Source organism: Triturus cristatus, chromosome 1_2 (assembly GCF_964204655.1).
Source record: "Triturus cristatus chromosome 1_2, aTriCri1.1, whole genome shotgun sequence".
NCBI lineage: Eukaryota > Metazoa > Chordata > Amphibia > Caudata > Salamandridae > Triturus > Triturus cristatus.
This window is the reverse complement of record NC_140580.1, coordinates 860,669,257-860,690,853: the sequence shown is the minus strand read 5'-3', so window position 1 is coordinate 860,690,853 and position 21,597 is coordinate 860,669,257. Positions and strand designations below refer to the sequence as shown.

The window sequence follows — 21,597 nt, the reverse complement described above, 5'->3', positions numbered from 1 at the left end:
TTAAAAAATATATAAAAAAAAGTTAAAAGGTAAGGTTGGCTCTTAAAAGAGCCGTTGTGTTCATGCAGGGACAGAGGAAAGAAAGAGTGGGAATATTAGTCTCTACGACAAATGTGCTGATCTATTAAATTGTTCACTAGGGCAACACTGGTCTCCCTATGAGCAATTAGATCATGACAAGTGGCGCACCGAACTAAAACCCTCGAAAACCGATGGTTGATTTCCAGAGGACGAGAAAAAGGAGATGCTCCCCCCACAGATGAAGGGCTCACCTGACCTGCCGAAGATGGACTCGGCCCTGCAGATGAGGGACCAGGCTGAGCTGCTGTGGATGTGCTTGGTTGACTTACTGAAGGGTTACCTTCAGTATGTCGAGCATGTGTCCTTCCGTGTACATCTTTAAGGTGTCTCAACATGGTGTGATTCCCGAAGGAATACTTCTTGTTGGGATTCCCTCTTGAAAGTACACGGCCACACAGCTTACAAGTCACTAAGGGTGCATTTACCTTTTTCTTGTCCTCTGGAAAAGTAAAATACTCCCATATGAAAGAGGTCTTTTGTTTCCTCCTTCTCTGCCTCAAGGTAGTGCTGCTAGCCTCACTCTCAGAAGAGCTCTGCTGTTCTGCCATCGTATCACAAAGACAACCCAGCTCCTTCTCCTAAGGGATCACAAGCAGAAATGAGGGGAATGGGTGTGGTGTAGGAGAGTTCTAGAACTGAAAGTAGTAAAAACCAATCAAAAGTCTTGTTTCTTGATCACATGACCCAACGTGCGCGTACGTTACGCTTACGGTGCGCTTACGGTGCGCTTACGGCAAAAGTACGCATGCGCGTAAAAACAGACACGCGCACGCGCGCATGCGCAAAACAGGCACGCCCCTTCACTTCCGCGTAACGTGCGCGTGCAGCGTACGCGTTACGCGCTGTGCGCGCGTGACGTGCGTCTACGCAAATTGCGTAAATGAACGCAAACAGCGTAGAAATCTAACGTAATGAAAGCAAGACGTGCGCTTACCGTACGCGCACGTTAAAAAAAAATTTAAAAAAAAAAAAAAGGAAAAAAAAACCCAATATGTTATACTAATAAATCTTACATGTTTATTTTATAAAAATGGTAAAAAAAAACATATTGTAGAATTTTTAAAATTTAACCATAGTCTTTAAAAAAGGATAGAAAATTAAAATAAAAATATGTAAAAAAAAAAGTAAAAAAAAAAATAAAATTAGCATTTAAAAAACCTTGCAAATTCACTGAAAAAACCATGGGTTTCACACACGTTATAGTTAGGAATTAGCATTTGAAAAACCTTGCAAATTCACTGAAAAAACCATGGGTTTCACACACGTTATAGTTAGGAATTAGCATTTAAAAAACCTTAGAAATTCAATGAAAAAACCAAAGGTTTCACACATGTTATAGTTAGCTGGACATTTCACTCGTAAAAAACCAATGAAATTTCCCCGTTATAGTTAGTTCAGCTAACTATAACTCGCGCGCCCGCAATGCACTACTGATGACGTCACATATTACATCACTCATGACATGGTCACTGACATCACTCATGACATCACTGATGACATCTCAAATGACATCACTGATGACATCACTGATGACATCATCCAGTGAATGTGTGTTTTTCTGAAAATTAAATATGTTTTATATTTATGTATATCTCAAGGTCAATGGAAGAATAAATGGGTATATAAGTGTCTAAATGGATGCTTTTTTTTAAAAAAATTTTTTGTGTAACTGACTGATTAAGTGTATCATAGTGAATACATGGCTTACTGAGTAATGTTTAAATATGAAAATATCTGTATCAGTTTCTCACTTTGTGTATAAGTGGCTGCATGGGTTGGTGAGTAGCTTCATGGGTATCTATATAGGTAAATAGTTCTTTTTTTAAGTATCAGTCTGAGTGTCTGTATGGTTCGGTGGGGGGTATTATGTAGTGCATTGGTGCATGAATGAGTGATTCACTCTTTGTATGTGTTGAAGACAACATGTGTGCAGGACTGTATGGGTGGATGAGTGTGTGTATGAGTGTGTTAGTGAGTGAATGACTGTCTCAATAGTGTCTTTATGAGTAACTACATATCTATTAAACTAGTATATGTGACTATTGGTGTATATAAGTGAGTATATGTGACAGTGAGAGATTGAAAGAGTTCCTGTATGAATAAGTATGTGTTTCTATAAGTGATTGTTTTTTAGACTAACTATGTGTAAGTTTCCGTAGAAGTAAGTGTGGTGGTGTGTGTATAACTGTATAAGCTAATAAATGTATGTTTGTTTCTTTATTAGCATGAGTGACTATGTGTGAGTAACTCTATGGATGAGTGGCATTGTGTAACAGGATGTATAGATGTATGAGTACATATGATGAGTGAGTGCATGTATGAGTGACTGTATAGGACTGTTGGTGAATGAGTGGATGTGTATGTGGTTCTTAGAATTACTGAATAGGTTGTTGTAACTGATATTGGTATGTCCATTATTTTGAACATTTTAGTTTCTATTTTTGTATGTGTGTATCAAAGGTTATATTAGGGGAAGAGGAGGTCTGCCACTCTATCACAAGGATGATGTCATCAGTGATGTCATCAGTGATGTTATTTGAGATGTCATCAGTGATGTCATGAGTGATGTCAGTGACCATGTCATGAGAGATGTAATATGTGACGTCATCAGTAGTGCATTGCGGGCACGTGAGTTATAGTTAGCTGAACTAACTATAACGGGGAAATTTCATTGGTTTTTTACGAGTGAAATGTCCAGCTAACTATAACATGTGTGAAACCTTTGGTTTTTTCATTGAATATATATATATATATATATATACATATATATATATATATATATATATATATATATATTTTCAAGGTACCTGTGAGAAGTTGGCCTGGTTTATGCTGGTCACTAGTTAAAGTGGCCACCTTGCACCAGTACAATTCGACTACCTAGTAGGTTTAAGACAACCTTTTAAAGAAAGCTATCCTAGTGGTTGCTGTGGAGAGCAGCCTTCAGGCTAAGTCTTTAGAGGAATGTAAAGCAGCTTGTTTTACCTTATAATCTCTTGAATTACTAAATAAAAGGACACCACACAGGTATATATATAAAATATACATGTATTTATTACTAGACACACTCTACTAATCTCTTTATGAGATTAGAAGTCAAGGACATATGCACAAATCAACATTTCACAACAAGTTAAGCACAAATTTGGCTGGGGCCCTAGGGGCGTACCAGACCATATACTAAAAAAGAGACTTAAGAATAACGACTTGAGAAGGGACAAGGCCTAGGGCCTTCAGAAGTGCTGGGGCCTCAATAATCCACCCAAGGCAGGTAAGTAAAGGACCCACGGGAGACGCATGCAGTGTGAGAACACAGCCGCAGATCCCAATTGACTTCAATGGAGCATGTCGCGATTGGAAATTTAGAGTTTTAGGATACTTCGGGAGAGTCTACAAGCAAGTCACTTACAGGGTAAGTAGTTCTAGAGCCAACACCCACAGGAGCACCGTAGTGCTGGAGTTACCTCTCCCAGGGAAGCCGGGTGCATAGGTGTCTTTTGGTGTTGGGTTGCGGCGTCGTTTTCAATTGGAGCCAAAGAAGACTTGCTGCTTGTGAAGACGGGAGAAGTGTCCGGTGGAATCCAAGGCTGGATTCGGAAGCCGGAAGACCTGAAAGCAGAGGGGACAGTGTTCAAAGTCCCGGGGCAAGGAAGATGTTTGCCCATAGTCGTCGGGTGATTTCAGGTGATCACGGGTGTCTTGACTCTTCAGCCACAAGGGCCAGGAGCTGGATTCGGCGTGTCCCACGAAGTCTGCAGCTTACTGAGGTGTCGGCGATCAGATTGGATCCAACAAGCTTTGGCAACAGCAAGTCAGGGCAGGCCTGGAGCAACCAGGAGAGCCCTTTGGTTTTGTAGAGAAGTCTTCTGGGGACCCACAAGCCAGCCGGCAAGGGATCGCAAAGACGCCTTGGGATGATTCACTCAACAGGGGCCCACGGTCACTCGGGATGGGGTAGGCCTCTGATCTTCGGTGGAAATCCTGCAGGAGGCTTGGACCACACGTCGTCCAATGCACAAGTCCGCAGAACGTCGTGAAGGGGTTGCATTCGAAAATAGTGCCCGGTACCCAGGTATTGCGGTTCCTCGTCACTCGTGGGGTCCACTTGCCTCAGAGTCACTGGGGTTTCACGATGGCCTTGGAGAAGTCAGGAAATCCACTTCTGGGGCTGCAGGGACTTCGGACTACGGCGGGAGCGGGAAAGTTTGCGACTGTTGATTCAAAGTTTTGGTGCCTGGCAAGCAGGGGAGTCACTCCTTGACTCCAAGGGAGATTCTTCAGTCTTCCAGAGGTAGTGGAACGTCGAAGGTCCAGGATTCTTCTTCAGAGCGTCGTCCAGGGATATCTAGTTTGCAATGGCAAGGGTTCCCTAACTTATACTAGAAGGAAGGGAGGGACTAGCTCTATGACCCCACCTATGGGAGGGTCAGGGGAGTGGGTGGCTACACCCACTTCCCTTTGTCCAGTTTCGCACCAGAGCAGGGGGAGGTAGCCCCTGAACCGGTTTGAGCTGGCATATGCACAGAGGAGCCTACTGCTCCCCCAGTGCAGGACTTCAAAGCACTCTAGGAGTGCACCCACCCAGCCCAAATACACTAAATCCTGTCTGAGAGGTGAGCACACCTCCCTGTGACAGGATGCCTATTGTTAGGCCTCCTCCACTGCGAGTTTCGGTCAGCAGCAGGCAGGTAGCCCAGTGTCTGTGACTGGTGGCATCCATTTTGTGATGCCAAGGCTCTTCAGGATTCTACCGTGTTTCCACAGTAGGTACATGTCTATCCCTCTAGAAGGGTGGGATCATACTCCCACACCAGTTACTGGTGTGGGGGTATGATTCCAAAGCATTTGACACCAAACACGACATGTTTTGATGCAGTCATCCCAGAGTTAGCATTTACCGCGAGGTTATAATGCACTTAAGAGTATATGGTTTGACCGCATTCACACACAGCCCCAGAGAATGGACTCTGAGAGCTGCAGAGGGGCCCTGCTCAGGCAGAGGCACCCCCTCACATGGAAACCAATCCCCCTGCCCTCAGGATTGATAGGGCCTGCCTGAGGGGTGACTGATAGGTTTAAATGTGTGTGCAGGGAGAGATATAGTGAACCTATATCTCTGTGAGGAGTGCTAACACTACCTCACCCAGGCTTCAGTAGCAGGCCTGTGGTGTCAGATTTAGTCTGCTTCCCAGGGGTGGCATAATACATGCTTCAACCCCTGGTAGGCCTGTGAAGTACCTATGCCCTTGGTACCTAAGGTACCCTATACTAGGGGCTCATAAGGTACCACAGTATCCAATCACTAGTGCATCTAATATGCACTCCAAGTTGTTTAAGGGAGTAAGCAGATAGGCTGGGGTCCTGAATAGCAGGATCCCAGCCAGACTAGTCAAAAACCATCAAAACACCAGAAAAAAAGTGGGGGCAACCATGCAGTCAGATTCCACCTTCCTACAGTACCTAATTGTGGAGTTAAGAATAGTAATTCTATACATCCCTCTGTGAGCATATCTTTAGGTATTTTGTCCCTTGAAATTATTTGCCATCTTGCCGATGGTCACATCGGCAGCAATAGGCTGCCCAAATGTACTAGTGGTGTACCGCTCGCATGGGTCCGCATTGTTAAGAGGACTAACATCAGGGAAAGAGTACAAGCAGATGTTTGGTGCCTATGTACCTAATTTTACAACAGGTGACACAGCAATGTATCGGCGCAGCTCTCCCCACAGCGTCCTGTTTGTAGTTAGGGAGGCAGCAGTGCAACGACAGGCACTGTGGCCCGAATCCAGGTACACCTCCTCGTAATTCCCCATTACAGTAAGCCTGAGCTGCACTCTAGGATCGAGAATGATGATAACAAAAAGGCTGTTCCAAAAACCCTGCCATTCAGCCACAGCACTGTAGCTGGTCCCAACCATCCTCCCAGCAGCATAGACTGCTACTCAAAATCCCTCCCTTTTGAAATAAAGGATATTAGGCAATTTCATACATTAAGGGACACCATCATTGTAGCCTCAGACTTTCGGCTAACAACCCAGTGCATGCAGGGTGTTGAAGCTCTGATTCACTCAAATCTAACCATTCACGTAAAAGATATATAATGGTTTACAGAAATAAACAATGGACTGGCGCATGGCATTCTGGAGGACATGGAGCCTGCTGGTAACTTTATATGAAATAAATTGCCTACAAAATGGGCCATATTGAAATCAGGTGACTTCTCAACCTGCTAGTGCCTTCTAAATGCTGAGAGGGTAAGAGTCTGTTACATGTCAGGCAGTGGCGGCCGGCATGCACAGAGGATGCTGGGGCGGGTGGGACAAAAATAAAAGTAAAATATAAGTAAAAAAATAATTAGACTTACCTTCCTGGTGCAACATCCTTCTTGCTTGGGTCTTCTCCAGGCAGGCAGGCTCCAACGCGGGACCCAGGAAACTGTAGTAACCAATCCTGGCACTGCTCTCATGCAGCATGAAAGAAGCGCCAGGATTGGAGGGAGTGGCTTCCTTCGGCACTCCTGAGGACACTGGAGCCCTATGCTGTCTCTAACCCAGCTGCCTAAAAGAGCCAGCTTACTTCATGGAATCTCTCGATTCTATTTTGGAGGAGTGCAGGAACTTGGGGTTTCAAATCCTGCTCGGAATTCCTTTCAACAAGGTGTCATGCTCTGAAGACGAGACTAGGACCCAGCAGCCAGAAGTCCTTCCAAGTTTACAGCATGAACATTGGACAAATGACAAGCAGCAAAAATGTGAAATTTAAGTTGAAAAATGTTGCACATATGGAAGTGGAGTAGACAATGTACAACTCACAAAGAACAATGAAAATCAGGGCCAGCCATGGTAAAGCTGGAGACCAAGTAAGGTCTCAACACTGTAATGCAGGATAAATGTTGGCCGTGGCCTTTTCTTTTCTGTTGAACTATGGATTATTCATTTTCCTGCATGCCACTCCACCTCAATCTACCACTAGTTTGTCCCAGAACCTTTACACAAACCATAGACGATTAGTAACATGTATACCGACCAACGTTTTTGTTTTGGGACATTTATTTTACATGTGCACAAGGACTAGGGGATGCAGGGACTCGGAAGAAAGGCCAGATTGAGCATGGGTTTGTGCAGTCAACAATAATTGCAGCTCTGGTACAATCATGTTTTGAAGATACAAGCAAAATAGCTTTTTTGCCGCTTGGGCACCCTACTTTCCAAGGCAACTAGGCGATTCTAAGGTCATTTGTCAACCTTTGTCAAACTGGCAACCTCACATGCTCTCCTCTGTTCACTTGGTAATGCAGCAACCTACAGTTGCCTTAATGTAGCGCTTGCTCTGTTTGGTTGCAGAATTCAGAAGGAAATGAGAAGCTGCTGGTCCTACCCTTTCTCTATGTTACACTATCGGGTAGTGAACAGTGCCCAAATTACAGAGCTTAATCTGTGCCAGAATGGGGAACTCCACCAATAATATAGGCCTAGACATGATCCCCCTATATTGGACCAAGTAATGTTACTGGTGATGGTAAATCACCCCACGTCTGTGTGTCATGGAGGAGACCTGTCCCCCCACTTTTTGTCAGACATGAGGAGTGTCTGTCAGGCTGAACAAAGATCAGCCTGACAGACAATCTTTATGTTCAGGGCAGGCAGCCAGGTGCTATACATGCTTTAAATATGCAGGCGTCTGGCTGTCTGGTTTGTACTTTACCGGGCTGAAGATGTCACAGCCCCGCGGTCATGACCTCCTCAGCCCAGCAAAGCGCAGCAAGGTCCTCCCCCTCTTGACGAGGGGAGCATTACTGATAGACTCGGACCTGGGCACTTCAGTTATAAGCCCTAATGTGCCCAGGGCTGAGTGTCAATCAGTGACACCGCGTCAGAGTGAGGTGGGGGTCTACATCTCTCACTGACCCCATCCCACTCTGTGATGAGTATGGGACACAGCCAATGAGAGGAGACTGCAGTCCCAACCCTCCAGGAACCTCGGAGGCTTCCCTGCAGCCAGTACGTTTTTAATGTTTGGTGTGTGCGTGTGTGCATGTCTGTATGTATGAATGTATGAGTATTTGTGAATGCATGCTGTGAATGGGTGTGTGTGCTTTTGAATGGAGGGTGTGTGTGTGCACGCTTGTGAATTTATGAGTGTGAGAGAGCGTGCATGTAGATGGATGAGTGGATGTGTGTGCGTATGTTGCCCGCCCCGCTCCTGTTCGGATTACCAGCCACCACTGCACATGTGAGAGTTTTCCCAGTGCCACAACTGTTTCCTAACATTCTATATCCAGCCCAATCCCGTTGGCTAAGGTGCTCCGGAAACGGAAATGGTTCAGTCCAATTGTGTTCAGAGAAGCTTAGGCCCATGATTGAAAGGTTTCCAATGCCAAGAGCGGTTTAGTCCATTTGTGGCCCAGGGTAGGAGTGTTAACTGAGACGGCCCAGAGCCATATAATATCACCCATTACTAGTCCAGCTAAGGCGATTCAGGTGAGGTGCCAGTGCCAGAAACTGTTCCATCCATTTACATTTTATTCTGCCAAGACCTCTTGTGGCAGGTGCTCGTCCAGTGCTGAAAGTGGCTCAGACCACTTGAAATCTATGCAGCCTTGGTCGTCAGTGGGAGGTGCTACAGTGTCAGAAATAGTTGAGTCTTTTTGTTTTTTGGATGGATTTGGCATGTTGTGGGAGACGCTACAATGTCGGGACTGGTATATCCATTTGTCAACTACTGAGTCTAGCCCTCTTGTGGGACGCGCCACAGTCCAAATATTGCCACAGCCCTACATAATTCAGTGTTGACCTTGTAACAGAAATATATTCCAGTGTCAGAAATAATTCAGTCCTTCCATGTTCTGCTTTCCAAGACCTTGGAGGTATGTACTGTGTAATTACTGATTGTAGAATGCTCATGTGAACACCACTACAATTTTTGAGTCAGTCTTGTTAGCAAAGGCATCATGATCACATATGTAATTATTTATAAACCTACATCGCAGCGCATAATGAAGGACCTCATTCTTCAAGAAGCTTCAGAGTAAAGGTCTGATCCATGAATGATACCCCCAGCCTAGCCCACAGGAGAGGGGTAAAAAAAGACGCGTAATTGTTCCATGCATGGATGGTATACTCAACCAAGTCAACAAAGAGGGGTTTGCATTACCAGGAATTGCCTAGTCTAGGGAGGGCAAGCCCAATTCGGTACACAAAAAGGCATTCACATTACCAGGAATGGGGCAGGCCATGGAGGGCAGCCATAATAAAGTCTACAAAAAGAGGTTTGCAATATCAGGAATTGTTCATTCTAGAATACAAAAAAGGAGTTCACGTTACTAGGAATGGTACAGTCGAGGGAAGGTAGACCCACCCAGTCTACAAAAAAGGGGATTCACATTACCAGTAAGAGTTCAGTCTAGGGAAGGCAGACCCAAACCTGTACTCAAAAAGGGTTTTACATTACTAGGAATCATTCAGTTTATGGCGGGCAGAAAAAAATGAATTGTACACAGAAAAGGTGTTCATATTAGCAGCAGCGGTTCATTCTGGGGATGGTAGACACAACCAAGTCCACAAAAAAGGGGTTCAAATTACCAGGAATGGTTCAGCCTACAGAGGGCAGACCCAACTCGGTACACAAAAAAGTTTCCTTTATCAGGAATAGGCCAGTCTAGGAAGGGCCGATCCTACTACACAGAAAGGGGGTGCACATTACAATCAATTGTTCAGTCCATGGAGGGCAGACCTAACTCAAACCACAGAAATGGGTTCACATTACCAGGGATGGTACAGTTCGTGGTGGCTTTACTCAGTACAGACCCCAAGACGAAATTGGTTTCACATTACCAGGAATGGTCCAATCTACAGAGTGGAGACACTGTCCCAAAGATGGGGGGGGGGGAGGGTCTGCGTTACCAGCTTGACTCAGTCCATGTGTGGTAAACCCCCGAGACTTTGCAAGGAATGATTTGATCCATGCCTGAAACGCCTTTAGAAGATTTCTTCTATAGCAAGCAGACTCAGTCCATGTATTCTGATAGTTCCTGTTTGCTGTGTCAGTCCATAGGCGTGTTCAGATGGTGCACCTGCAGCTCCTGGTCAGTGTGCTCCAAGTCGAATAAGTTTACTGAATCAGCGCCCGTGACTGGGAGGATGTCCAGTGCGTGGTCTTTGCAGTGTGGTAGCAGCAGATGCTCGTTGGCCTGAGTGACCGACTCCATGGAGTCCATATCCCCTCGCAGGGTGAGCACATTCTTGAGGGACAGTCCAAGCCGGTGAGCGCTGTTGGAGTTCCGAATTGATAGGGAGATGGCGCTGGTTCTGTGCTCCCAGGAGCGGCGGCAACAGGGCAGGTACTTGGCCATGGCCCGCTTAAAATCACGCATGAACAGTGGATAGATGATGGGGTTCATGGTGCTATTGAAGTATCCCAGCCATGTGAAGACATCAAAGAGGCTGTCTGGGACACAGTTACACACAGCCTGTAGAAAGAGACAAAGAGACAAGCAGCAGTGAGAGGAGTAAGTGCATGGTCTGCAGCCAGTCACAGGGTCACAACCCCTAGCACTCTACGCTCCTGTTTATATACCTTTAGAAGACCCTTTGACATCACAACTGGCTTTCAAAGTGAAGTGTTGGTGCACATGTGCGCATACACTGTGACCTCACAGTGGAGCACCTGGTTGTTTACATTAGTTAAGAAACAATGTTTAATACTGATACATACTCTAGTACATATACGTGACAGCGGTGTTGCCATATAATGATGATTAAGGATCTGTGCCAGAATTTCTGGATAAGCATTGGCTATTTGAACAATGGGGGAGGAGAGCATGCTCCCACTTGCCTTCACCTGTTCTCCAAATTGATATGTAACACTTGTTGTGCCAACATTGAGTGGCAAACAAAAGATTAATTGGGAGTGTGAACACTATTGAAGACTGCATGTACCAGAATGCACTGAGAGGGCTGGTGCTGGTGCTGACAGGGTGGCAGTGTGCTCCCCTCCATCAAAGTTGTATAAATAATAATTGACTTGCATGAATGATTTCCACGGAGGTTCACTGTATGCAAACTTATTGTATGAGGGCACCCCGGTAATCTGGCCCTTCGGAAGGCTTCTCCACTTTGCACTATGATTTTTACACAGACTAATACATGGAGCCACATTTAATATGCTTCACAACAAACAGGTACCAGCTCTAACATGGGGGAATGGGGAGAGGATGGAACACCTTAATGCCACAGAGGGTAAAGCTTGAACATGTGTGCCTGGTGCTAGATGCACACAGCTCACAACTACACGTCTGGGAAGCCTGCACGATAGAGTAGATTACCAACTTTTTCTGGATGAATATCTAGAGAAATACCCTGGAGAGTATCCAAGACTATTTTCTTTAGAAAAGGAAGTGTCTGCCCTTGGTGCATTGAAGGAAGACCCCTTCTAATTGAGTTCCAGCCCCGCAACTTTGGAGGCTCGACTCCCGAATTGCTCATCCCTCCCCTAGAACTTGCTCAGTACTCTGGGATCCTGGAAGAGTCCCAGTGTCTTATTAGAGTTTGGTGAACAGGATACTCATTACAAATGTAGCAGATATCCTGGCCACCATATTACAAGTGCTTTAAAGCCTATGGCACATGAAATAAGGTGGCAAGGATATCTGCCACATTTAAGTCTCACCTTTGCCAAACTCTATATATGATGAGCACTTTAATTCACAAAAATAATCTTCTGCCCTTATTATGGTGTTCGAGAGGATAGTGAGGGCCATCAAAGCACCTCTACAGGTGTTGGTCTCTCACAAATTGAATATCAGAAAAGAAGAGAGGAGAATAAAGAAGCGATCGTCTTCGCGGGTGGAGGAGTGTCACACCATCTGCTGCGAGCACAGCGTTACACACAGAATAATAAAATGGTCATTACCATTTTATTATTCTGTGAACCACTGGACCATGCTGCTCAGACGCCAATGTGAGGGAGTGGGCGGGACAGCTTCCTGCACATTATAGGATGACTGCTGCCCCTGCCCGTGCTCAATGCGCATGTCAGACTGAGCAGCTGTAGACAGCCGGGCTATCTGACATGTGCACTTTAGACACTACAATCCCAGTGCTGTAAAGCAGCTGAGAGATTGCATGCACAGGCCCCCAGCCTCAAAACGAGCGCTGGGGTAGCCTGCTCCAACCAATCCTGGAGCTGCTCTCAGCAAGAGAGCAGCTCCAGGATTGGTTGGATTTGTACAGGAAGTCAACCCACTTCCTTCCCTTTGATTTATTGGGGAGAGGAGAGCCATGGCTTAGAGTGCCGTCTTCATTGATGACTGCATCCCATCTTGGTGAGTTTTTCAGCATGGCGCCATGCCCTGCCCAACCAGAGTTTTATGTTACTAGCCACCTCTGGGACAATATTTACATTTATACATGGAGTTGAATTCCAGAATAAAACCTGGGTGTCCTAGTCCCCAAAATTAACCTCACTAAACATTTAAGATGGCTAAAGAGCACTTATCAGACCACTATCAGCCTTGGAGTGGCTACAAAGTGGCATGCTAGGGCACCTCACGACTGGACTCTCCTTTAACCAGCTGTTAGACTTGGCTTTTTTATCGTGTTCACCCCAGACGTTTTACTTTTTTTTTAACTCCTGTTTTTTACCTATTTTTCGTTGGTTTTAGGACTCTGAGCACTTTACCACTGCTATTCTGTGCGAACGTGCATATGCTCTCCATGTAAATAGGGGTTATGGATTGGTGTTTCCATGATTGTCTTATTAAATTTACTACTAAGTCCATAGTACAGTGCACTGTGTGTGCCCAGGGACTGTAAATCGAATGCTTCTAGTGGGCCTGTAGCACTGGTTGTGCCACCCACACAAGTAGCCTTTCAAAGGGTTCTCAGACCTGCCAATGCAGTGTCTGTGCACAGTTTTTATTACTGCTATGTTGACCTGGCAAGTGCACCCACTTGCTAAGCACTAATCTTCCCTTTTCGCACATATAAGACACCCCTAAGGTAGGCCCAAGGTGCCCCTGTCGGCAGTGTTCAGTGTGGGGGAAAGGTGGGATATGTACTGGTATTTATTACATGTCCTGTTGGGAAATATTGTGCATTTCGTTTTTCGCTATTGCAAGTCTATCTGTCCCATAGGCTAACATGCGAGTTGCCCTGTACCATATTACAAGCATAGAGTTTAGACTTCCTGAATTCAGAATTTAATAACACATCTTTTAGTAAAGGTGGTTTTTGTATTGTGTGTTTGAAAATGCCACTTTTAGAAAGTGGGTATTTTCTTGCTTAACCCCCCTGTGTGCCTCTGCCATTAGTGTATTCCCCGTCTGGGTTTAGAGTGACGGGAGCTGGGGCTGTGCAGTCACACTAGACAGACACAAGGGGGGGGGGGGGGTTGAGGTGTGTCCTCCCTTTCCTGGGTGACTCATAACCAGGCTGAACAGACCTGGCTGCTTTTAGAGTAGTTGGAGGAGTTGTTGCTTGCACCAGAATGGACTGTGGCTGTCTCTCACAAAGTTGTCTCCAACTCCTGTGGTGAGCCTGGCCTGAGCCAGGCTGAGCTGGTTTATGTGTGCCAGAGGAACTTTGTTTGTACCACCTTCAAAGGAAAATGTGGTCTAAATATTGGGCCCTGACCCCAGAACTTTAGATTATTGCTGGACTAAGGGACCTGCCGGGAAGAAGAGCTGCCAGGAGGAGTACTACCCCTTTGCTGTTGGGCTTTGTTGGGTTGGCCTGTAGTTGCAGCTTCAGTCTTGGGGAGGGAAAGAACTGGGCTGTGCTTTCTGCATCTTAAGTATCTGCGAGGACTTGATGTAGAGCTTGCCTCCTGTTGCAAGTCTCAGGGAAATCAAAGACTTCAACATCTTCTGGGTACCGGCTTCTGGAACTGGATGTTTCAACTGCCACAGTGGAAAAAGGTAACCAGACACCGTCAATGGCGCCGCTGCTGGCTCCATGACCTGAAGGCATCTCAGAGGGCCCCGCTGCACTTCACACTGCAACCCTGGTCTCACCGACGCGGCTGCCGATGCCACCACCAACCCATGCTTTCACCGTGACCTGTGGGCACTGCACTCGGCACCGCCTCGCTTCACCCCAACGCCCTGGTATCCCTGATGATGCCGTCACCGACGCTGCTGCCTGCACCATGATCTGTGGAAACCGATTGTGGAGAGCACTGAGCACCGTCCTGCTTTGCACCGCAGCCCTGGTCTCACCAACGCTGCCGCTCCAAACTAACATCAACACCGCGGCCTGCACCGTGGTTTGGGGGCACTGCTCGTAAGTTACATGACACACTGACCCGTCCCACACCGCAGCCTTAGCCCACTGACGCCAGGGCCATCGACTCAAGTTCTTCAACAGACACTGCTGCCTGCACTGAGACCTGTGGGCCCTGCACATCGCATTGCCTTGTCTCACACCGCAGTCTTGGGTCTACCGACGACAGCGCCTCAGCAACGCCGCTGTCTGCACCATGACCTGTCAGCACTGCAATGAGCACCGCCCTGCTTCTCACCACTGGGTACCAGGCGTTTTGGTGTGCTGCCAAGCTGGGGGCTGATTTCGTTGATGGGGACCTGCGTGTGCTTAAAACCATTCGTTTTGCTTTGTTTATTTAGGAGCACATGCAGGTCCCCATCAACAAAATCAGCCCCCACCGCAGTGATATCAGGCCCCAGCTCGGCAGCACACCAAAACGCCCGGTAGCCAGTCCGACCCTGCTCACTACAGCCCTGGTCTCACCAATGCCGCTGGACTACCATCACCGAGTGGTTGCCTAAACCGTGACCTGAAGGCACAGCACGTCGCAGCGCTCTGCTTCACACCGCACCCCAACTCCTGCTGACGCTCCTGGCTTCAAACTCACAGAGTTCATCCTGTAACGCGTGTGACTTCAAGAGCACGATGACTATGGAACCGACTTCCGAAACCACTCCTCCAAAGCTTACCACAAGGTCCGACTCCCTGCATCTCCAAACGTACTGTTTTACGAGTCTCCCCGACAGCTGGCCGCGATACTGCAACCGGCAAGAACTATTGGATTTGTTTGATCAGGACACCATGATATCCCCGAAAGGAGCTATCGACTTCAAAGGGCTGTATATAAAGTCTATTCTTTTTTTATTTGTATTTGGATTACTGTATGTTGGATTTTTATTGTTTTGGGTCTTGTTTTACACAGATAAATAGTGGATATTTTTCTAAAACTGTTGTGGTGTCCTTTTGTAGTGTTTTCACTGTATTACTGTTTGTATTATGCCAATCGTTTACACGTGGCTTCTGAGATAAGCCTGACTGCCGTGCCAAGCTACCAAGGGGGTGAGTAGGGTTTTTTTAGACATGTAATCCCCTGATCCTGACTGCAGTGGTGGATTCTGCCAGGCTTAGGTGCATACCTCAGCCAACTAGAAAAACCTTTTCTTCTAACACAAAAGAAGATATAGAGGTAAACTGTCAGCACGCTCATTGGTAAAGCATGTGCCATTTCTTTATCTGCAAAGCTTGAGCTCTCCTGAGTATTTAAGTGTTGTGGTCATACCTTCCACTGTATTTCAAACACAAGGAGATGATGGATGGAGCGCTGAAACTTTTCAGACACTCACCCCCAGTCACAGATCTGGGTTGAATCCATCATCGTTCTTTAGCTCACTTTGCCACCCCAGTTCAGACCCAGCCATATGCAAATCAGTCTTGACCCTGTTCCTCATGGGAACAGTCCAGCCCGAACTGCCAAGCCATATATTCCCTGGACCGAAAACAAGCATCCTGGGACCTGTTTCGAGGTATCACAAGACTGATTTGCATATGGCTGGGTCTAATCTGGGGTGGCATGGTGAGCAACAGTACGATGGATTTAACCCAGATCTCTTGACTGGGGTGAATGTTTGATTTGCTCTGCATTCCGTCCATCATCTGTGTGTCTTTTGCTTTTTCACCCTGAGTGTACCGGGTATGCCCAAACGTGGGTCCCGGGCTCACTGTGCCACTGGATTCAAGCTAGCCTGGTTGATGAGGGTGATGCCCCGAAACCAGTCCCATGATGATTGTTTCTGGTCCAGGGAGGACTGGACTTGGCAGTTCGTGGCTGGACTGTTCCCATGAGGCACAGGGTCAAGACTGATTTGCATATGGCCGGGTCTAAACTGGGGTGGCATTGTGAGCAAAAGAACAATGGAGTTAACCCAGATCTCTTGACTGGGGTGAATGTTTAGTTTGATTTGCTCTACATTCCATCCATCATCTGTGTGTCTTTTGCTTCCACTGTATTTCAGCATGTAGGGATCCATATCTCACAGGAGTTTAGACTCAAGTCTTATCTCTCCAAATGGTTCAATACATCGTAGGCTGGCAACTTTGTAAGGTACAATTGTTATCCAACTTAAGTGTAGGAAATGATATTTAAAAAAAAGGGAAGAGTTAATCTCTGGCAATTGTAATTTCGTTGGGTCTATTTTTAGATTATTGAATTGTTACGTTTGTGGACTTACCAAACTGTAGATGTGCTCACACTCTGGGATACAAGCCAAGGCACCAGCTGCTAAAGACATACGCTTACACAGTAGAGCCCGTCTGGGAGAGGCCTCGAGCAGTCCACATCTCCTTTATTTAATCCATCCGGCCGAGTCTGATCCAGGGGTGTGTACAGTTTGGCCACAAAGCCAGTTAGAGGCTGGATAGTCAGCTATATCCCTCCCTAAGTTAGTTTGCGAGTCTTGTATCCTGATGGTCGGTATGGACTGTGCATCCGAGCCTCCACATGTAGTCTTTGAGGGCTCGACTGGTAGCTGGGTTGGGCAGTCGCTGATATGGTCGGCGCCTTTCTAGTTCAGGTCCTTGGGTACAGTCCATACCGATCATCGCTTCGCTGCAAGGGGCATGCCGTTCCCCTTGAACAGACCGCCCTGACGAGTGGTTCTGTCTCACAGGGGTGTGTACTCTGTTGCTGTCCTCATGATGTGCCTCATGGTGAAAAAGTCCCCTTCCCAGTAGACATCCTTCTGTTCCCTCCTTCCTCAGTGCTTGGAAGTCTTTCCTGACATGTGCCCTTTTAAACCAGGACACGCTCCGGGTCACTTGTTTGCAAATTGAGAAGGGCAGCTTGTGTATTCATGACATTGCCTTTTGAACTGTGCACTGCATTTTGCCATGCTCACAGTTTGATTGCCTCATATCTTGAACTTATATTTCAACAGGAATAATTTATTTTCTTTTAAACTATTGTATGGAAACAATTACTAAATCAATGAAGATAGCAGGTAATGTAATCTGTATGCTCTGTTCCATTATGGATTTACAGGTGTGTCAATAAATACTACTTCTGGGACAAACATCAAATTGTGGCGTTTCTCTGATGTGCTTGAATCGCCCTTTATCTATTTTCAGAGGTGGATGGTATTATGTGCCAAACCCACTAAGGGACCAAAAATGCAGTTTAAGATAATCATACCAGATAATAGCTTGCTTACATCTACCTTTTATCCTCTGAAAATTTGTGTTCATTGCTTCTAGAGCTTCAGCCCATATGTAGACACCTTTCCATAGATCCAAGGCACCTACTCTTTTTTTTTTGTCAAAATCTTTCTATTGGTTTTAACACGTTACAACAACAGTTGGGTCTCGACCGAGCTCAGACATGTGCCAATATCATCAGTTATCTAAAGATAATACACAGATTCCCCACAAGTTCTTGGCATAACTATTTCCAGGCGCAAAACATCCCATTGTCACCATATATATTATATCTTCTACATATTCCTTGAAGTGCCCAAGCACTACGAGCGAGCACCAAGCACCTACTCTTTTTGAGTAATTGACATCACTGTCACACACAGGCTTACAAACTGGTGGTAGTCTAACTCACTAGAACACTATGATTTTAATACACTTTTTGTTATCTGTATTCTTAAATCTGAGTGGGTCATCATTTGGGATTTGTAGGCCACAGACTGTAGCTATGTTATCTGAAAGAGATTGGCCGTTCTTGGAAAAGCATCCACTCCCATGGAAATTATCAATTTGTTCAGCAAGCCCCAGTCAAACTTCGGAGGACATCATCCTCATAGATGATCCATCTGTAAGGTTAGAGCAAAAGAGAAACTTTTAAAGGCCCAGCTCAGTAGTCAATGTTATCCTTGTTGTTAAACTGCCTTTACCCTCTCTTTCTGTCTCACATAGACTGTTCCAGTTAAGGATTCCGAGCCAGATTTATCACATTTTCATGCAGCGCACTGCAGCAAGATACCTTGCTGTACTGCGCGGCGTGAAAGAAGGAGGACAGGACTGCGCCATATCCATGGCCGCACTGGGGACCAAAAACGGCTCTAGCAAACAGCTCGGCCGGCCCCCGGGGGGTGCTAATTGGAAACACCACCCCCGTCTCACCGCTGCCGCTGTTATTGCAGGGGGCCAATACTGCAGCTATGCTACAAAACCGGCCCCACAGTAACAAAAACGCCCCCCAGGGGTCCAAAACTGGTCTCCACCCTGGCAGCCCACCGGGAAACCGCCCGGTGCCCGCTACAGCCAGTCTGGCCCTGGCCACATCTATCAAGATTTGGTGCATTCCTGTCCTCTGACACACAATTAGCAGCCTAGCGCCAATGCAGGCACCTTTGCTCCATGGACCCAGGATGCCTGCATTAAAGATAGATTTGTTTTTGTGCAGGAAGGGACACCTTCTTTCTCAAAAACAATCCTTATAAGCATATTCCTCTTGTTAAGTGTGCTGCATAGTGCGTAGAAACTCAGAAACAGGAAACAACGACGAGAAACTAAGATATTTCTCCTTGTTGCATATCTGGTGGAAAGGCGTTCAATTCTGATGCATTCCGAGGTCTACTAGTGTTGCTAAATCTGGAAATGCTTCAGAATACATGGGTGTATGCGTGGGAACACCCATGTAACGCTCCCACCATGTAGAGTAATGTAAGGCAGCGACTTGCACTGCCTTGAGTTACTCCACATTTATCAAGCCACGAAGGGCCACGCAAGGTGACCTTGCGTGGCTTGGTGAATCTCACCTAAGTTGTGCGTTGTCCTTGCATTACCTTGCTTGGCTCAAGAACGACGCAAAACTTTGATCAATCTGGCCCTCTGTCGTTAGATGTACTTCAGCAAACTGCTGGAGTCACTCCTCTTACAGGGTGGAAAAGGGAACAGATCACCTCCAAACTTGTGGTCTGTCGGCTGCGCTGCTGCCTCTGGTGCAGGAAACCAGGGTTCGAGCCTCGAGGTCGCGTCCACATCCTGTTATTCTGGGCAAATCACTTAATCTCCCCGTGCCTGAATGTGTAATGTAAATACGGTGCTATGTAAAGCGCTCCAATACCTTCCGGTCGAGTTCGCGCTATATAAATATGCAAAAAAAAAAAAAAGGGGGTTTATCTCTGGGTAAGCAAACCCACTGGAGAAAAAAAAGATAAAAATGTTCATCTGCATATCGGGATATTTTTCACAATTGTGAAAGTTTACACTAAGGACCATTATGCTTTGGGGAAAAGTGAACATGGGCAACATGCCACATGATTTTCCCAAAATTAATCCAGGAAACCTGTGTCTGGTGCCATTTTCTATGCACATTACTAGGGTTGTTTCTGAACTGCAAACACTAGTATATCTGCAGCTGTTTGTAGGAGTACTACAAAGAGAGTAGTTTATGATGCACTCTTTCTCTGCCTCGCCATTAGCTTGAGTTATGAGGTGCTCTAGTTGTGTTTGAATTGTTTACCTCTTCTGTCTCTTTATGCATTGTCACATACCTTCTTTGAGCACTCACCTGAGCTACGTTGGCTATGAAGAAGGGGAGCCAGGCGACGAAGAACATGCCCAGTAGGATGCCGAGGGTTAGGCTGGCTTTCAGAGCCTTCTTGCTGTGCTTGGATACATATCTCCTGTTCTCGCAGCCCCCTGTGTTCTGGACTCGAAGAACCTGGCAAAAACAATAACCTCATTACAACGGTTTGGAGAAGTAGGTAGCAGGTATTCTAACTAAGGAGACGTGGACTTTAAATCTGGAGATTGACAGTGCCTCTAATAGATCTGGTGAGTAAGGTCTAGACCCCCTTCTCTCTAGGCCAGTCTCCATCTTCAGTGCAGAGTGCATCTCATGGCAAGAAAGAAATCCTCAGTGAATTTATCCCTAGGGATAGAGAATCTACCATTGCCCACACTACTCATGCCATGCCATGGATTTCTTTAATGACTTAAAAGAAAGGAAAGAAGGTGCACTGTGGTTCAGGTATATAGCCCCCCTTTTTTCTGGTCCCTAGGCGTCACTAATGGAACTATCTGTTGAAACCGGCAGATCTGGCTTTGAACATCTTGGGGCCTAATCACAAACTGCATTGTCTACTATGTTTAGATACTTCTAATAAACGTAGTACAAAATACTATTCACAAACGTACACGAGGAGGTTCTGCCACTTCTATCTTTTTCTGTGCAAGCTGTCAGCCTTGACTGAGGAGTCTCCGTACACATAAATGTACATTTTTAGTAGTAAATGTGAGAGAGACAAGAGGGAGTGGCTGGGAAATTAGAACTATTTACTACTAAATGGGAGGGGTTAACACAGGAGTAAGGAGAGGTTATGGCAGGGTTAGGGAGGGGTTTAGGAAGGGGCGCACACCCACCCACAAAAGAGTAAACCCATTCCTATTCACAAATGGCACTTCTAAAGTTAATACAGCAAAAAAGGGATCCAAAACAGTCAAAAATGTCCTCAAGCTCAGAACAGTAGTAAGTCTAGCCCCACGCATGGTCATTCACTGATCCTGCAGCACCCTCCCCTTGAAAATAATGGAAGTAGGATTTAATATAGAACCCCTTAGGAAATATTTTTAAAAGAAATTAAATTATTTAAAATCATTAAAATGTAAATAATTTTAATGTAATATTTAAAAATTATATAAATATAAAAAATTATTATTTTATTTATCATATTTTAATAACCTTTTTTGAATTTGAAAATGATTGTAACATATGTGTGCAGTGTCCTGATGCTCTACAGGAAACTATCAGTGGGGTTATCATGAGACCAGTTGTAGAGGAGCGTGGGAGCTCCAGATTTGTGTTTGTCTTGGTCGATCACTTTTCTAAATGGTCTGAAGTGGACTTTGTCACTCAAACTGATTCTGGGTCTGTGGTAAATTTCCTAGATGTCAAGGCCTGCTAAGGAGAATGAATACTGAAATTGGGCCTCAATTTAAAGTTGACTGTGTGAAAATATGTCTAAACGAGAAAAGGACAGAGAATGTTTTCACATCTGTGTACCATCCTGGCGGTAACGGTGAAGCTGAGAGGTTCAACAGTGTTATTAAAGGTTCTTTGCAATTTGCGTGAGTCTGGAATAGAGACTGGATTTCAGGGGGAAAAATGGTATGGGCTTATCGCACTACTCCTACGGTGACAGGATATTCCCTATTTGCCATTAAGCGTGGAAGAGATCCTAAAACATAAGACAACCTAAGTGGTTGCCATTGCCGTATTGAGCAGTTGTCTGGTAGTTGGAGAAAATAT

The 21,597-nt window shown here is 45.8% G+C and overlaps 1 protein-coding gene across 1 annotated transcript in view; it reads right to left on the bottom strand.

The window, feature by feature from the left end:
* Positions 1-9,529: 9,529 nt before the first annotated feature.
* Positions 9,530-21,597, bottom strand: part of HTR6 (5-hydroxytryptamine receptor 6) — a 191,610-nt gene continuing 179,542 nt past the window's right edge. Inside the window, exons 2-3 of the mRNA XM_085609100.1 lie at positions 19,858-20,010; positions 9,530-10,549 (exon numbers count right to left, since the gene is read on the bottom strand). Coding sequence (XP_085465226.1) covers positions 10,124-10,549; positions 19,858-20,010 — 579 coding nt within the window. The 3' untranslated portion in view covers positions 9,530-10,123. The remainder of the gene's footprint in view (positions 10,550-19,857; positions 20,011-21,597) is intronic.